The 17,246-nt window shown below is 52.0% G+C and overlaps 1 protein-coding gene across 1 annotated transcript in view; it reads left to right on the top strand.

Annotated features, from left to right (window-relative positions):
• Positions 1–17,246, top strand: part of PRKAG2 (protein kinase AMP-activated non-catalytic subunit gamma 2) — a 270,738-nt gene that overhangs the window by 153,037 nt on the left and 100,455 nt on the right. The window contains exons 4-5 of the mRNA XM_077761602.1: positions 6,783–7,000; positions 8,960–9,180. Coding sequence (XP_077617728.1) covers positions 6,783–7,000; positions 8,960–9,180 — 439 coding nt within the window. The remainder of the gene's footprint in view (positions 1–6,782; positions 7,001–8,959; positions 9,181–17,246) is intronic.

Here is a 17,246-nt window from a genome sequence, read left to right as displayed (position 1 = left end):
GGCTCCCCACGGACGCCACACGGCCATCTGGTCTCCCTGTTTATGTTTCCCAACACAAGGGCCTGATTTGCCCACGGGCCTGTGGCTGGTTAACGGTAACGCGGGGCCTGGAACTTGAGGCGTCTGAAATCCAGGCCTCCGCCTTCCACCCCGCGTGGCTGTCCTTCTGCAGGCTCTGCTCTTTGTCCCAGAGGCACCCCCCCCCCGCCCGCCCCCAGGAGACGTGGCTCATGCCAGTCAGGCCTGGCTGTGTGAAGTCACCAGCCCATGGCTCCCTGGTGTCTGGAGTCCCTGGCCTGGTGTCTTGTGTGGCTGCCAGGAGCCATTTCTGCCCGCTCAGGGGGCCTAATTCACTTAATCCTGGCTGCCGCCCGGGAAAATCAAAGCCATTGTTCACTCTCGGAGGCCAACGACGGCAGTTCTAAACAAAGTCCTTAAGAAGAAGAAGAAAGAAGGAGAGCCTTCTCAGAAGAACGCAGCGGGGGTGGGGGAGAGGGGGGATGCTGTCTGTACCCCGGAAACCCTTGCCCCACAGCCCGGTCTCCTGGGCCCTCTGGAAAGCTGCCTTCCCTGGGGGCAGATTGGTTGTATCTTCCGCAGGTCAGGCCCGGCTCCCTCCCGGCGTCACTGCACGGCTTTCCAGCCCCTTCCCTGAGCTCCTCCTGCTTGAGCGTTAGACGCTTTGCCCTACAGTGCTTACTACGGGGCGAGCTTGATTTGGGGTTTGGTGTGGTTTCCGCCCCGGTTTCCCCAAGCGGTCAGAAAGGCGGGATGTGTCTGATTCATCTGAACGTGCCCCCTCCTCGGCGCCTGCTCAGGCCCGGCCCCCGGCAGCTGGCTGAGCAGACCGTGGCCTCCCTGAAAGATTGCGGTCTGGTAGTCGGCCCCGTGATTAGGACAGAAATTGATCTGTTTCCAGAATGATGGGGGATTGTGACAGCACGACCCCATTCACCTCTTCATTTAAAAATTGCGACACTGGGGGCGCCTGGGTGGCTTAGTCGGTTGAGCGTCTGACTTTTGCTTAGCTCGTGATATCGCAGTTCGTGAGTTCGAGCCCCGCGTCGGGCTCTGTGCTGACTGCCAGCTCAGAGCCTGGAGCCTGTTTCAGTCTGTGACTCCCTCTCTTTCTGACCCTCCCCTGCTCACGCTGTCTCTCTCTCTCTCCTAGAAATAAATAAAAAACATTTTAAAAAAATAAATAAAAATAAATAAATAAATAAAAATTGCGACACTGATCATCAAAAGAAGAAAAAGTTTAGGACTCACTCGCCGCCGATTGCCCCTGACTAGGAGTCTTTCAGGTTGGGGGTGGGGTGGGGGGAGACTACCCTGATTCTGTCACATGAGCTGGATTAATTTATGCAGTATCGCCTCGCCTTCCTGCATAAGATACCCCCTCCCTGCCCGGGTGCCCCAGGCAACCCTGTGGGAGGAATTCCTCAGAGCCCCAAGCCCACTGTCTCCTCCTGGACCCCTTTCCCTCCCTCCCACCTCTCCCCTCCCTGCCACACCCCATGCTTTCTAAGCTCTCCTGCCTGCGGGCCTGTGAAACCCCACTTTCCGGAAGAGTAATTCCCACCCCCAAAATGTCCTCTAAGTCTTCATGCTCTTTCTCCCGGCAACGTCCCTGTTCAATCATGGTGGCGGGATTTAGGATTTGGAGTCAGGAGCGCCCGCCGCCCGTGCTGACAGACTGAAGGACCCGGGACAGGTAGCTTCTCCAGTCCCTGGATTCTCCACCTGTAAAGTGGGAAGATAAAGCTTCCCCTCCCCCCCACAGGGGGTCATTTCGGGGAGCAAATGGGACAAGAGTGATAAGAGCACTTGGTCAACAGTGAGGCGTTATGCAAGGAAGATGTGGCTACTGCAGGACTCTACCCTCTTAAGGATAGTTCCGGTATCACTGAAAAGCATATTTTTGGTTCTAAGAAGGTTCATTCCCTCTACCCTGAACTGCACGCATTGCTAATCCTCACATCATTTTACCTGTCCTCTCCCCCCCCAAGTCCAGAGCGCCATCTTGTCTTCCCCGGCAAGACCACCCGTTTGGGAAGGGGGCAGAGAGGAGGCAGGAAGGCCAGGGGGCAAGATGGAACCCCTCTTCTGAACTCAGAAGGATTGCCGTGGGAGGGGCTGTCTTGGGGGCATGGAGACCTCTTTGTTCCCCTAGAAGCCAGTCATTCCCGCCACCAGGTGGGAAGCCCACTCATTGTCTCTTCATGGCAGACACTTCAGCAAGGTCGTGTCTAGGGCTGTGCATCTTCTGCGCCATCCTCCCTGCCCCCGGTCAGCATCAGGGTAGGGCCGTTCCAGGACTCATGTGGGGGCAGCCGACAGAGGACGCGCCGCAGGAGAAGCAGAAGCCGCCATTTGTGCTTTTAAAGAGCCCTACTTAGTCCTGTTCTCTTTAATTATTTACACTTAGGAATGAACATTCTATACCCGACGAGTTTGCAAGGAGTTTCACAAGCTCTGCATGTCCCTTACACAATGGTGACTGGGCTTGGTCCCTGAAGAATGTTGTAAGTGGGACAGCCTCTCGCAGAGCGAGTGAGCGAGCGAGCGAGCGAGAGACCAGGCCCTGACCTCAGAGCATGTTCATGTAGGTGGGGAGACTGACCTCCTCGGGGCTGGTGGGGCAGCTGGGAACGGCAGGAGGTGCTTACGTAGGTGTTAGCCAGCCTCTTGGCTCAAAAGCAGATTAGGGGCTGAAGAAAGTAATTTTTGGAGTCGATAACACACGTGATGTAACAGTTGTACAATAGCAAAGGGTATCTGATGGCAGTGTTCCTGCCACTAATTCTTGCCTCCAGGCACACCCGGCACTCCATGGCCTTCCCCAGACACTCTGCACACAGGCGGGAGAATATATGTGTATATGTTCTCACCCCTTCTCTGGGACCGTAAAGGCTTCATTCTCCACAGATGGTTCTGGGGTTTGCCTTTTTACTTGCCGCTGGGTCTTGAGGTAACAATGAGGAAGGCTGTCGTGCTGTGTCAAGGAGTCACGGCCGTCCCTGCGGTTGTGCTGTCATTATGTTAGTCTCTTCTTGTCGATAAGCACCTCTGTCTTCAATCTCTGCTTATTTTATTTGTTGTGTAATTATTTGTTTGTTTATTCATTTATTTATTTTTAGAGGGGCGGAGAGGGAGAGAATCTTAAGCAGGGTCTACACAGAGTGTGGATCCTGACCCAGAGCTTGATCCCACAACCCTGAGATCATGACCTGAGTTGAAATCGAGAGTCTGATGCTCAAGCGACTGAGCCCCCCAGGCAGCCCTCCAGTCCCTGCTTTTTAAAGTACCCCTGTAACGAATGACCCCGCACGCTTGCCAGGTAGTGGTCATGCCCCTATGTCTGTGGAAGGAAATCCCAGAAGCAGACTTTTGGCTCAAGGGACATGTGCATTTGTATTTTTGCCCGATGTTGCCAAGCGCCTCCACGGAGGTACATGATTTGTGTGTGCCTCTGAACCCTCCTCCACAGGTGTGCTTTGAGCCAGAGTGTGAACGAGTCTGGGAGTAAAGTCATAGGCAGGATGGAGTGCTGGTTTTGGATTGTGTGCTGTGTTTGGACGGACGCGGAAGCCTCAGCACTGAGGGGTGCTGGGCGTCACCGGGACTGTCCCTTCTTTACGTGGAGAACCAAGACCCCCACAGGAGCTTTGCGGGAGGGTCTCACAGGCTCTTAAGATGGGGTTGGTAGCACGAGCTTGGCGTCCAAACGGCCCCCCATCCCTCTCGGCTCCGCCCCTCTGTTGTGTCTCCAGCACTCGGCCTGGGAAAGCTCCCAGGGGCCTCTGTGTCCAGTGGCTGGGGAGCACTGGGAGTGCAGGACATCAAATTCCCCGCTCAACTGTGACGTGGGAACTAGTCATTCAGTGAGGACCCAGGCCAGTGGGCCAGCTGAGGACTCTCTCTGGAAGAGCCAGGGAAGGACGCGCCACCACCGCGGGAGGCGGGGCTCCGCAAAGCAGCACAAGAGCAGACCCTCGGAACACCCAGGCGCGGCCCTCTGAGCCCTGGCTGGCCTCCTCGTTCCTCGCCCTTCCGTGGGCATCGCTGGGGCGCGTTGGAGCCGNCCGCGACACTAGAGAAGGGCCCAGACCTGGGCCAGGCGGCTCCTCTGTCGCCTTACCTGCCGTTCCAGGCCCCCCACTCCCCCACAACAGCTGGAAACCCCCAGGTCCCCTCTTGATCCTCCTCTACCCCCAACCCCCCCTCAAAGCAAGCCTGGTTTCTCAAGACCTTTGGAGGGAAACTTTTGTTTGTAAAAGAGTTGGGGGCTTTCCTGTTGAGGCCTTTCTGTGTCTTAAGTTTTGAGACCTGCAAGCCCATGGCTGCTAGAGTGTTCTGTCTCCTGCTGTCACCTGGCTCTGCCTCCCAGGGGTCAGCCCGGCGCCTGGAGGGGGCCTTTCCCACTCCGGATGGCTTCACGGGAAAAGCAGTTCCCAGGAAGGTGATGCTTCTCCTTTGACTGATCGCTTCTGGCCCACCAGGGAAATACGTGCCCCCCAGACTCTCTGGGCACAGGGAGGCAGAGAAGACGCGAGCTGAGTTGGAGCCTTCCACTCTTCGGCGCTCTCTTCTCTCGCCTTGCCTGTTGGGGCGAGCGTCTCTCAGGCACTTTCCCCTCACCAGGCCAGGGCTGGCTGCTGTGGGGACCACAGAGCCCCTGCCCCAAAGACACATGGTGACTTCGGCTGGGGACAGAAGACTTCCATGGCTTCACATTTGGCTTCAGTGCTGAATTATCTTACTGTTACCCGATAACATGCCGCACAGATAAAATATGGTCCCTGGTCCCGGGGAGTGAGAAGCCACAGGCCATAGAGTCAGGAAAAGGAGGTTGGTTGAACTGACTCTTGAGGAACAGGAGACCCCCTCCAGAGAGTGAGGACGGAAGCAGAGAAGGGAGCACATGTATCCGCGGACCACAAACAAAGGGGTCAGGAACGCAGGACACAGCAGGGAGCCCTTGGACCCTGTCTCCTGACATCATTGCTTTGTCTTGTGTGGTTTAAAATTTTTAAGTAACAGATTTAAAATAAAAATTTTAGGGGTGCCTGGGTGGCTCAGTCAGTTAAGTGTCTGACTTCAGCTCAGGTCATGATCTCACAGTCTGTAGGTTCGAGCCCCACGTTGGGCTCCGTACTGGAAGCCGCCTGGAGCCTGCTTTGGATTCTGTGTCTCCCTCTCTCTCTGCCCCTCCCCTGCTCATGCTCTGTCTCTCTCTGTCTCAAAAAGAAATAAACATTTAAAACAAAACAAAATAAAATAAAAATTCTATTTAGTTATCCGTAAATGTGAGACACCAGACCCGAATCCAGATTCTGCCTCTCTTGGAAAACAAACCAAGATCTGGCAACTTCACCGCATGAGTTTTCTAGAGCTGCCGTAAATAACCAAGCAGCACACGCTGGGTGGCGTAAAACAACAGAAGTTTATTCTCCTGCAGTTAAGAGGCTAGAGGTCTGAAGGGAAGGTGTCAGTGGGCGTCCTTCTGTACGAATTCTAGCTTCTGGTCGCCAAGAGTGCTTGGCGCTCCTTGGCTTAGAGATGCATCACATCGGTCTCTGCCTCTTGTCACCTGGCTTCTCCTCTGACTGTGTGTCTGTCTTTGTGTTTTCTCCTCTTATGAGGACCCAGTCCCCTTGGGTTAAGAGCCCCGCCTACTCCAGCATGACCTCATTGTAACCTGATGAGATCTGCAGAGACCCTCTTTCCAAGTAAGGTCATTCACAGGTGCGGGGGGTTCAGAGTTCAACATAGCTATTTGGGGGACACACATAGCCCCCCAACAATGATTTATGGCACAATAAGCTAGATAGGAGTGATGGCCACCTGCCCGACGCAGGCCCCGGATTGCACCCACCCGTTGAAGTGGACAGTCTCCCCACAATTCTTTGGCCCCCATGCCACAGCTGCTTCCCACTCGTCCCTACCCAGGTGACTTCACTCTGTCACTTGCAAGGCCCCTTCCCAGTCCTGCTCCTCCCCCGGCATTCACCCTCATGGCGAACTCTCACCTCCACGAACTCACGGTGGCAAGACTTAATGTTGCGCGTTTCGATGGTAATCGCACGTTTCATCTTGTTCTTAGAGTTTGTCATCATGTGTCTTCTGCAAGGTTGCCCTTTGTCTCTGTGGAATACTTTATGAACTTGCCCTTCATGGGTTCCGCTCCGTCCGCTCTGGCCACACGCTCTGTAGGGTAGGAGACGAGCTCGGATGGCGTTTGACGAGACGAAGGGGAATGACACCCGGTGTGTGCGAGTGAAAGAAGTCTGCCACCAGACAACCTCTGAACTGTTTGGGCATCCTCCCTGCCCCCAATGGCAAGGGGACCCTGCCCACAGCTCCAGTTGGGTGAGATGGGGATTTCTTTATACCGCCGATTCTAGAGGATTAGAAATATGTTGATAAAGGGGCGCCTGGGTGGCTCAGTCGTTTGAGCATCCGACTTCGGCTCAGGTCATGATCTCAGGACTCGTGGGTTCGACCCCCGCATCAGGCTCTGTGCTGACAGCTTGGAGCATGGAGCCTGCTTCAGATTCTGTGTCTCCCCCGCTCGCACTCTTTCTCTCTCTCTTTCAAAAATAAATAATCATTAAAAAAAAAAGAACTATGTAGATAAAAGCTTGTCCCCAACACTCAGAATTTAGTAATTGAGATGCTTGCCGGTTGAGATTTGGGGTTCTTAGCAATAGAAGAGCCATTCTCTTTCCTTCTTCCGCCTCAGCCAGACCTCTCACAGCTGTCTGTGGTCTCCTCCTCAGCCTCCGGCCTCTCCTCCTCTCCGTCGACACCCACCCAAGTGGCCAAGCAGCACACGTTTCCTCTCGAATCCTACAAGCATGAGCCTGAGCGGCTGGAAAATCGCATCTATGCCTCCACCTCCCCTCCGGACACGGGCCAGAGGTACTGCCCATCCTCCTTCCAGAGCCCGGCCAGGCCTCCAGCGGCCTCACCCACACACCTCGCTTCCTCCAGAGCCGTAAGTCCGTGGGCCGGGCTGCCGGGCGTCGGGAGGGAGGGCGGAGTCCGGCCGAACGGCGCCCAAGTCAAGGCTGTGGGCCCCCGACATTTCTGGTATATCCTATCATAAATCACAGGCTGAGAAAAAAAAACGCTGAGGATGCAGTAGGCAAATGGAAATTAAGTGGAAAGCAGTAATGTCTGGACCACGATCAGAAAGCGTTTGTTGCCTCGGCTTCTTTTACAAAAAAATCAGCCCTTAAAAGCTTTATTTGAATTTATCTTGATTGGGAGGCCGAAGGAAGAAGCCATTGGCAAAGCAACAGGGTTTTTAAATTGGAGTCTTATTTTAGACTTCAACTTGCAGTTGATTTGGGAAGGTTCTGACAAAGGTGGAGCGCTTGGGGGCCCGGGGGCCCTGCGCCCTCCTGAGGAGGGGGATTCGGGGACACGGGTGGAAGAACCTGGCTTAGCGACAGGACTCCAGCACCAGCACGGTGGGTCCCTGGCGTGGACGCCCTGCATCCCTGCCTGGTTCGTAGGAGGCACCCCGACACTCCGTGTTATCCGTGGGCCCAGCAAGGATGTGAGAAGCGTGTCTGGAGTCCATCTGTGTGAATGTGACCGTTGTATTCGGTTGCTGTGTTAGTTCCCTGGGGCTGCCGTAATGAAGTGCGTGAACTGCGGGGCTTAGAAGAACAGGAGCTCTCATGGGGCGTCTGGGCGGCTCAGTCGGTTACACGTCCGACTTCCGCTCGGGTCATGATCTCACAGTCAGTGAGTTCGAGCCCCATGTCGGGCTCTGTGCTGACAGCTCAGAGCCTGGAACCTGCTTCAGATTCTGTTTCCCTCTCTCTCTGCCCCTCCCCCACTCACACTCTGTCTCTATCTCTCGAGGATGAATAAATGTTAAAAAAAATTTTTTAAATAAAAAAATAACAAGAGCAGGGAGCTCTTGGCTCCCGGCTCCCGAGGCTGGAGGTCTGAAGTCCAGTTTGGGCAGGACCCTGCTGCCTGCAGAGTCTCCACGGGGAGGAATCCTCCTTGACTCTTCCGGCTTCCGAGAACCCCAGCTTTTCTCGGCTTGTGGCCGCGTCACGCCAGCCTCTGCCTCTGCCTTCACGGGGCTGTGGGCGCTGTGTCTGCGAGTGTCCACGCTTCCCTCTTATAAGGACACCGTTCTTCCTGGATCAGGGCCCAACCTGCCTCAGCATGAGCGACCTCGTCTTTACTTGATCGCGCCTGCAAAGACATTATTTCCAGACAAGGTCACGTTCACGGGGGCATCAGAGAGTAAGCCTCCTCCATAGCTTTTGGGGGGACTCAATGCAAGCATAAGAGTCATTAGCTTTGGGGAGAAAGCGATGGGTTCGTCATGCAGAGAACCTACCCTCGCTGTTCTCCTTGCTCTTCCGGTGAAGAGTTTATGAGCGTGTGCTTAGCAGAGTCTTGTTCTGGGTACTGAGGTTTGAAATGCAATGGATTATTTCTGCCTTCTAGGGCTTACAGGCTTACTGGGAACAGAATAACACTCTAGAGGCCCCTGGGAAGCTTAGCCCATTAAGTGTCTGACTTCGGCTAGGTCATGATCTCACGGGTCGTGAGTTTGAGCCCCACATCGGGCTGTGCACTGACAGTGTGGAGCCTGCTTGCTCTTCTCTCTCTCTCTCTCTCTGCCTCTCCCTTACTGGCACTTTCTGTCTTTCTCTCTCTCTCTCTCTCTCTCTCTCTCTCAAAAAATAACTTAAAAGAAGAAAAAGAAGAAGACTCCAATAAAGCGGTTAAGTAAAAGCAGAAAGGAGGTTGGGTGGGGATGGGGACTGAGCAAACAGGCCACTCCAGGGGAGGGGCCGAGGGAAATACTGACGTCTGACAAGAGCCGTGAAGGCCCCAGAGCCGTGGCCCCAGTAAGCTGAGCCTTGTGTATCTGGAAGGGTCTAAATGAGCGGGGAGGTGAAGGGAGGGCCTTCCCGGGAAGAAGATTCACCGCGACTTGGGTGGGAATGAGTGCGACGTGCCGCATGAGAAGGAGCAGGGCTGTGGGCCATCCCTGCGGGCCCGGAACCTGGCCGCAGACTGGGCGGCGGGCTGGAGGCAGGAGGCCACGGAAGCAGAGAAACAGCCCAGACGAGGCACGCCACAGCGTGTGGCCCCGGAGAGCTGTGGGGCTCGGAGGAAGGCCACCCACATTCCTGAATGGTAACGAGAGATGATCTAGAGAGGCTCTCCTGGGCATTTAACCAAGAGACTTGGTTGTAGAGCTAATGGACAAAAAGAAACCCAGAAAGGGAACGATGAGGCAACCCGGACTGTCACAGGCAGGAAGCCATTACTCCGCCAGCCTAGAGGGACAAGAAGAGGCAGTGGTGTTACCGGAGCCCGTTGGACGGGAGGGGACCCTGTGTGTCGGCCGGTCAGCAGCTGGAGCCACAGAGGAGAAGCAGCCGCTGGCCGGGGAGGCCCTCTGAGGCAGGGGGATGGGGGTACTGGCATCTCCGCCTCCTCCTCCCTCCAGCCTTGAGCTGACCCTACCCAGGAGATCTGGGACAGAAGTGACCGGCAGAGAGGCTTCCAGGAAGATGCCAAGGTCTCAAAATATTGGCTTCGATGCCTGATGACACAACCCCGTTTAGGAAGAGACAGAGATTTGAAGAGAAAAGTTATTGGCGGTTTTCATCAGAGGTGATGGTGAGTCATTGCCCACGATTGCAGACGTTTCGTGCTGGCCTTTCCGAGTTTAAATAAGAGAGACTCCAGAGAGTGCTCTGGGTCCAATGTCAGGTTTTCTTCCTGTGACAATGACTGGAAAATGGTGTTTGTAGCTGTTTACATATCACACAACCAAGAAGCCCATGGCTGAGCCAACAGGCTGGATTCCTTCTGGGCTTTCCAGGGTGGCTCTGGGGCCAGAGGGGAAGTGCCCTCAGCCGTCTCCCACGCTCAGTGGTGGACATGCCCCGTGCCCTGGTGAGGCTGACGGCGCGTGTGACATTTCGGTGATGTTTCAGGAATCATCCAGATGTCCTGAGAGACAAGATAAGTCATTCCGTACAACGGGGTTCTACTCAGCCTTCAAAGGGAAGGAAATCCTTCCACCTGCTACAACATGGGTGAACCCTGAGGACGCCGTCCTGGGTGAAATAAGCCAGCCGTACAAGGGCAAGTCCTGTGCGAGTCTACGTGCACGAGGTCCCCACGGTAGTCAGATTCATAGATGCAGAAAATAGAATGGTAACTGCCAGGGGCTGGGCAGGGGGGATGGGGCGTTAGCGTTTCCTGGGGACGGAGTTCCAGTGTGGGAAGATGCAAGGTTTTGGAGATGATGGGGGTCCTGGGTACACAACAGTGTGAATGCACCTAAAACCACTACTACTGAGTTGTTCTCTTAAAAATGGTTAAAAATGGGAAATTATGTATTCTGTATATTTTACTACAATTTTTTAATGTTTGTTTTTGAGAAAGAGAGAGAGCATGAGCAGGGGAGAGGCAAAGAGAAAGAGGGAGACACAGAATCTGAAGCAGCTCCAGGCTCTCAGCTGTCGGCACAGAGCCCGATGTGGGGCTTGAACTCATGAACCGTGAGATTGTGACCTGAGCCGATGTTGAATGCTTAACCAACTGAGCCATTCAGGTGCCCCTAAAAAAGTGATCCAGGCAAGACTGCAGTCTTGGAGCTTCAGAAAATCAGGGTGATCACCAGAGGGCCCCCACTTATGTTTTGAAATGAGTTATTTCAAAATGGAAGACAAGGTCCCCACCAGCTCCCTGACGCTAGACAGGCCTAGTTGCGTCTGTAACCTTTGTCACTCGAGGCGTCCCGGGAGCCCCTGCTCACGGCCTCCGCAGCCGTCACTGTGCTGGGTCTGTCCCACTCTGGGCAGCCCCTTAACAGCAGGGCTGATGGTCATTTCAAGTTCATGTAAAATATGCTTCCTTATAAATGGACTATGTCGATCGTCATGTGCTAATAAGTTCCTTAAGAGCTTGGCTGATGTCAGTAATTTGGCTACCAGCAGAATCTTCATTGGAGGAATGTGAGTCGCTTAACGACTTCTTTCAGCCTAAAAATATTTAGAAATAATTCGTCTCTGCCCTTTGGAATAAAAAGACACTTTCTGTAAACACTGACCCTGGAGATACGTTTTATAAAATGTGTTCCCATGAATCTCATTCTAAAAGTGGAATGGGGGTGAGGGTAATTAGTTCGTCTTTAGTAGCTAGCACTCATTTTTTTTTAAACGTTTATTTATTTTGAGAGGGGGCCGGGGCAGAGAGAGAGGGCAAGAGAGAATTCCAAACAGGCTCCACGCTGTCTGCACAGAGCCCGACGTGGGGCTCGATCTCACAACTGTGAGATCATGACCTGAGCCAAAATCAAGAGTTGGGATGCTTAACCGACCAAGCCACGCAGGCGTCCTAGGTAGTACTCATTTGTATCATTTAATTTATTTGGCAAATACTTAGTAAGCAACTGCTATGTACCAGAAACTGCTCGGGAAGGGTGAGCAGGTGATACACGTGTGAGACGCTCGCGTGAGGCAGGGACATGTTTGTCCTACTCGCTACTTGATCAACAGCGCATAATACACTGGAGGGCTTCAAGAAATAGCCCCGGGCTAGGTGAACACAAGCCGGAAAGTCATCTATCTGGGGGGTGCCGACCGGTACATAATTACAATACTCTGATAGAACCTGTGTTCTTATTACGGGAGAAAACATCCTGAGTGCGTGGAAGACCCGATCCCAGAGGAAGGAAGGGAACGTTTTTTTCAGCAGAGGAGAGCAAGAATCAGCTTTGCGTTTTTGGTTGCTCTGTATGGATGGGTGTGGAAATGAGATTGAAATTGAGTAGCACAGGGGCTCAGATGAGACACGGTGCGCAACTATCTGGCCCTGGTGGTAGCTGATGGTGGAAAGGAGTGGACCAGTGTTAAGAAGTAAAGAGCTATTGAAGAGGTGGAATTGGAAAGAGTATGGAAGGCAGTGATTGATTATTGGTTGGGGAGGGGGAGAGTAGAATCTAGGATGATTCCAGAAGTTTTGCCTTAGGAAACTGGACAGATGGCAGTTTCGTTTGCTGGGATAGGGAACAAGCTGTGTATATGTGCGTGTGTGTGTGAGCACGTGCGAGGCACACGCGTGTGTATAGGCACACACACGTTTGTGTGTTCGGGTGGATGTATAATAAGGTGCCTGTGGAACATTCAGGAGGAGGTATCCAAAGAGCAGTTGGATATGTGCATCTGGAGCTAGAAATTAAGACTGAAAATCATCACGGGATGCTTGGAGGGCTCAGTCGGTTGAGCGTCGACTTCAGCTCAAGTCACGATCTCACGGTTCATAGGTTCGAGCTCCACATCAAGTTCTATGCTGACAGCTCGGACCCTGGAGCCTGCTTTAGATTCTGTGCCTCCCTCTCTCTCTGCCCCTCCCCTGCTCATTCTCTCTCTCTCTCTCTCTCTCAAAAACAAATAAACATTTAAAAATTGTTTTTAAAGATTGAAAATCATCAGAATATGAATGATAATTTAGGCCATGATCGCAGAGGAAATAATCCAGAAAAATATATGGTAGGTGAGAAGAGAGCTAGAGAAACGTGGACATTTAAGGAACAAATAAATAAAGAGAAAGGATTCTGAATTGGCTTGAAATTAGGCAGAAAACCAGGCAAACACAGAAGCAAAAGAAATGTGTTTCACGCATTTGGAGGAGTGACCAGTGGCACCAAATGCAGTAGACTGGCCTGGCACGTAAAGACTGGGGTCACTGATAACATTGGCAGGAATACGGTGGTCAAGTGCATAGGCCCTTGAACACGGGTTGAATGATGAAGAGGTGAAGAAATGGAGATCTCTTGTGTAGACAACTCAAGAATCCTGACTTTGAAGGGGAGGGGAGAGGGCTGTCGTCGTCCGTTAGAATGGAGGTGATAGTTTCTTCCTACAAATGAGAATAGATTTAAATGCTAATCGGGACAGGGTTAGTAGGAGGGAAGTGGTTAAAGACAGAAGGGGAAAGGCGAGCATTACGTTCTTCTCTTATAAAGGAAATGGGTGAGATTCCTTACATGGTGGGAGGTGTTTGTCGTGGACGAATGGAAGAATCGTCTTCTGTTGCACTGAAAACTTGATGTGATGGTAAGAGAGTGATCAGTACTTCTCCGGTTTCCTTTCCACAACAGTGATCCCTGTGCCCTCCCTCCTTTTCTTCTAGGAATTTCACTCTTGACCTGTCTTGGGTCGGAATCCCTAGAAGCGAAGTCTGAGATGGTGTTTGGGGTCCAAGTTTGTCTGTTTACGACAGAGTGCTCAGAACAAGCTGTAAGGTGCAAGGGAAGGAAACGAGGAAGGCGAGTAGGTGGTTTGGGATGAGATGTAACCTCAGCCTGACGTTGGGGGAAGCCCTGGAGTGGAAACCAGACCAGAATTTGCCCTGCCTGGAAGCGGGGGAGCTGGGCTTTGCACCCTCATACCAGGCAGCCATTAGTTGCGCGATGCCTCGGGCTGGGAGAAAGGTACGTCCAGGTGGGAAGGCACCTGCCACCCAGGGACAGTGCCGTAAGAAGGTTGTGGGTTTGAACCATCAGCGGCAGCTCCTGGGCCAGTGACGGGGACCCCAAGGCACATGCCACAGCCTGGGTCGCTTCTTTTCTTATCTGATTGATTCCTGTATCTGACACAATCGGGTGCTGTATCAGCTCTCTGTCACTATAACAAACCTCCCCCAAGCTTCAAAAAGCGACCGTCTATTCCACTCACAACTCTGCGGGTCATCGCTTTGGCGTGGGCACCTGTCTGGGCTTGGCTGTGCTCACATATCTGCAGTCACTTACCGGGTCACTTGGCAGCTGGTTGGCCCAGAGTGGCCTCAGCTGGAATGTCTCACCCCTGCTCCGCATGGTCTCTGCTCCCCTCACCCCTCGGGAGGCTATCCCAGACTTGTTCTTAGGGCAGTGACACGAGTCAGGGAGACGCGGACGCATATGCAAGTCTTCTTGAGGCCTCGGCGCAGAGCTGGTACACAGACTCCTGCCCGAGACAGGATCTGCTTCCTCTGCCCTTGAAGCTGTGCTGGGTTTTTCTCTTGCTTTGGCCGACAGAATGAGGCAGAAGTGACAACGTCACACCGAGGAGAGCATGGGTATGGGATGAGGTGGAGGGTGTGGGCCGATCGATTGTGAGATCGACCACGCATCTCATCACTTGGTTTCCACCAGCTGGGTCTGCAGCTGAACATGGCATCCTGGATTCTAGAAGTTCATTTATCTATAGCTGAGGAGCCTCACTGAGACGCCGACTTCTCTGAGAGCAATTTCCCGAAAAGGTGGCCGCTGCAGTTTGTGTCCCCTGAGAAACAGACTCTAGACAGAAATGAATGCGCAGGATGTTTATTAGGAAGCACTCTTAGGATCAATGCCTGAGAGAGGAAGGAAGGGCCTGAGGGAGAAGCTGAAATGCAGTGCAGTCTTGACAAGATCCTCAGCAGCAGGGGGAGCACTAAAACCAGCATGGGGGAGGGGCGCTGCTCCTCAGAGCTGTCCCAAGTTGGGGTGAAGAAACCAGGCCTATCTCCACTTCCATCATTAGATGACACCCCTCCTGGAAGAGGGTTAACCTTGGACAAGGCAACTCTGTTCCGCCAAGGGCAGTCCCGGCTAATAGCTGAGGGTCATCACCTGGCAGATCCCCAGTGGCAGGGGGGACATCCTTCACTTATGAAAGGGGATCTGAGCAGTACCTCATGACTATTGAGCATGGACTTAGTCTCTACTTAATTTTTTTTTTCAATTTACAGTCCCAAAATTCTGAGAGGTGAAAAAAAAAGGCTATCATGTTTCTTCTTATGATATATTTAATATGTAACTAAACTGAAGCAAAGGGTTTGGTTGGTGGGGGATGAGTGAAAAAGGTTTTATTAGGCCCAGAGGGGAGAGGCATTAAGGCCCCAGCCAACACCCACCACCAACTTCGCAGCTGTGGGAGTGAGCCACCATGGATGTGAATCCTCCAGCCCCAGTCAAGCCTTCGGATGAGCCTGCAGCCCCAGCCAATACCAGACCGAGAGACCCAGTCACCAATACAGGACCGCCCAGCTGAACTACTCGTGAATTCCTGACCCTCAGAAACCATAAGAAATAATGTATTATTCTTCTAGGGCTATTAGAACAAAATGCCACAGACTAGGGGTAGTCACAGAACTTCATTTATCACAGTTGTTAAGGCCAGAAGTGAACACCAATGCGATCAAAGTGTTGACAGGTTTGATTTCTCCTGAGGCCTCCTTGGCTGCAGATGGCCACTTTCCTGCTACGTCTTCTCTGGTCTTTCCTCTGTGCATACACATCCCTTGTGTCTCTTCCTCCTTCTTATAGGGACACAAGTCCTATTGGGTTAGGGTCCCACCCTATTACCTCACTTACCTTTAGTANGGGTTGGTTAAGGGCTTCAAGAACATAATTCAGTCCATCACAGGTAATAAATTATTATTGTCTTAAACCACTGAGTTTTGGGGTGATCTGTTACATGTCAAAAGATAACCAGTGCTTACTTTATCATGCATGTGGGGAGATCATTTAACTCCATGAATTCAGCAAGAGATTATAAACTCAGAAGGTTGGGGTTCTTTTTAAAAACTGTCTTAAACTGAATCAATCTCTAAGATCTCTGGTTTTCCTCGTATGACTATTTGGAAGGAACTCACCAACCAAGCATTCAAGATTGTTATTGTAAAATAATTACCTTTTTACTTTTTAAGATAGGAAAGCACTTTAGGGGCACCTGGGTAGCTCAGCCAGTTAAGCGTCTGACTTTGGCTCAGGTCATGATCTCGCAGTTTGTGGTTTGATCCCCATGTCGGGCTCTGGGCTGACAGCTCAGAGCCTGGAGCCTGCTTCGGATTCTGTGTCTCCCTCTCTCTTTGCCCCTCTCCTGCTCACATTCTGTCTGTCTGTCTGTCTCTCTCTCAAGAATAAATAACAATTAAAAAGTTTTTAAGATAGGAAAGCACTTTAGAAGTCTAAAGATATTGGAGCACTTGAATGGCTCTGTCAGTTAAGTGTCCAACTTCAGCTCGGGTTATAATGCCATAATTCATGAGTTCAAGCCCCACATCGGGCTCTCTGCTGTCAACATGGAGCCTGCTTCAGATTCCCTGTCCCTCTCTCTCTTTCTCCACCCCTCCCCCCTCAAAAATAAATAAACATTTAAACAACCACATAACATTAAATTTTCAAATATCTGAAAATATTTCAAATCACTTAAGTGAAGGCATAGATAAGATTTTATGTGCACTCTTTTGCTTTTATATCCCCATCTACCATTTTAAATATCAAGTTCCAACCCAAGAAAGTCTTGATGTTGAAACTATCTGCCCAGAAATGGCAAGCTAATAGTTCCATAGTCCGTTACTCACAACAGATTAGATATTTTAAAAATAGTTCGGGGAAAATGCATATTGGGTCAAGGAGTAGGAGCGCCAGGGAGAGCCAATTCATGACGGCGTTGGTTGTCATGAGTTGTTGCTTTGAGAGTTGTTGCTTACACAAGTGTTGCCAGTGTGTTGAAGAGACAGGCAGAGAATGTCTACTCTCCCAGCTGTCAAAAAAAAGTATTATAATTGGCATCCCTCCCGTGTCCCTGCCCTGGTAGAATCGTGACTCGATGAACAGAATGAAGGCAGAGCCCAAATAAGAGAGACATACTTGCCTGAGAGCCTGGCCCATTTTTCTGAACCCTGGCCTGGGTCTCTGAGATTCTGATTGATTCTGTATCCCCAGCATAGCTGAGCTCCAGGAAACGATGTCAAATCTCTTTTACCATGATTTTTTTTTTAACTTGACAAACAGCCTACCTCTGTCACCTCCCCAGGGATCCGTGAGGGAAGTGATTCATTGAGCAGTTGCTTCCTGAGACCCCATCATTTGCCTGGCAGGGACACTGGGCGCTGAGCACTCAGTTAAGACTCTCCTCCCTCGAGGGGCGCCTGGGTGGCTTAGTCGGTTAAGCTTCCGACTTTCACTTAGGTCATGATCTCGCAGTTCGTGGGTTCGAGCCCCGCATCGGGCTCNTAAAAAAAAAAAAGACTCTCCTCCCTCGAGAGTCTCAGCGAAGCCTGGTCCCGTGGAGCCAGAACCCGGGGCTGACACAGCTGAGGAGTGCCCCCACCTCTTCGCTCACGGGCCAAAGCCTAATGGTGATAGATATGCATCCAGCATTGTTGTCTACAGGGACACAAACATAAATTTCTCCTGGCGACTCATATTGCCG

The sequence above is a fragment of the Crocuta crocuta genome, unplaced genomic scaffold, assembly GCF_008692635.1.
Source record: "Crocuta crocuta isolate KB4526 unplaced genomic scaffold, BGI_CrCroc_1.0 scaffold408, whole genome shotgun sequence".
Lineage (NCBI taxonomy): Eukaryota > Metazoa > Chordata > Mammalia > Carnivora > Hyaenidae > Crocuta > Crocuta crocuta.
Note: the sequence above shows the minus strand (reverse complement) of the source record. Positions and strands in the feature narration are given on the sequence as shown.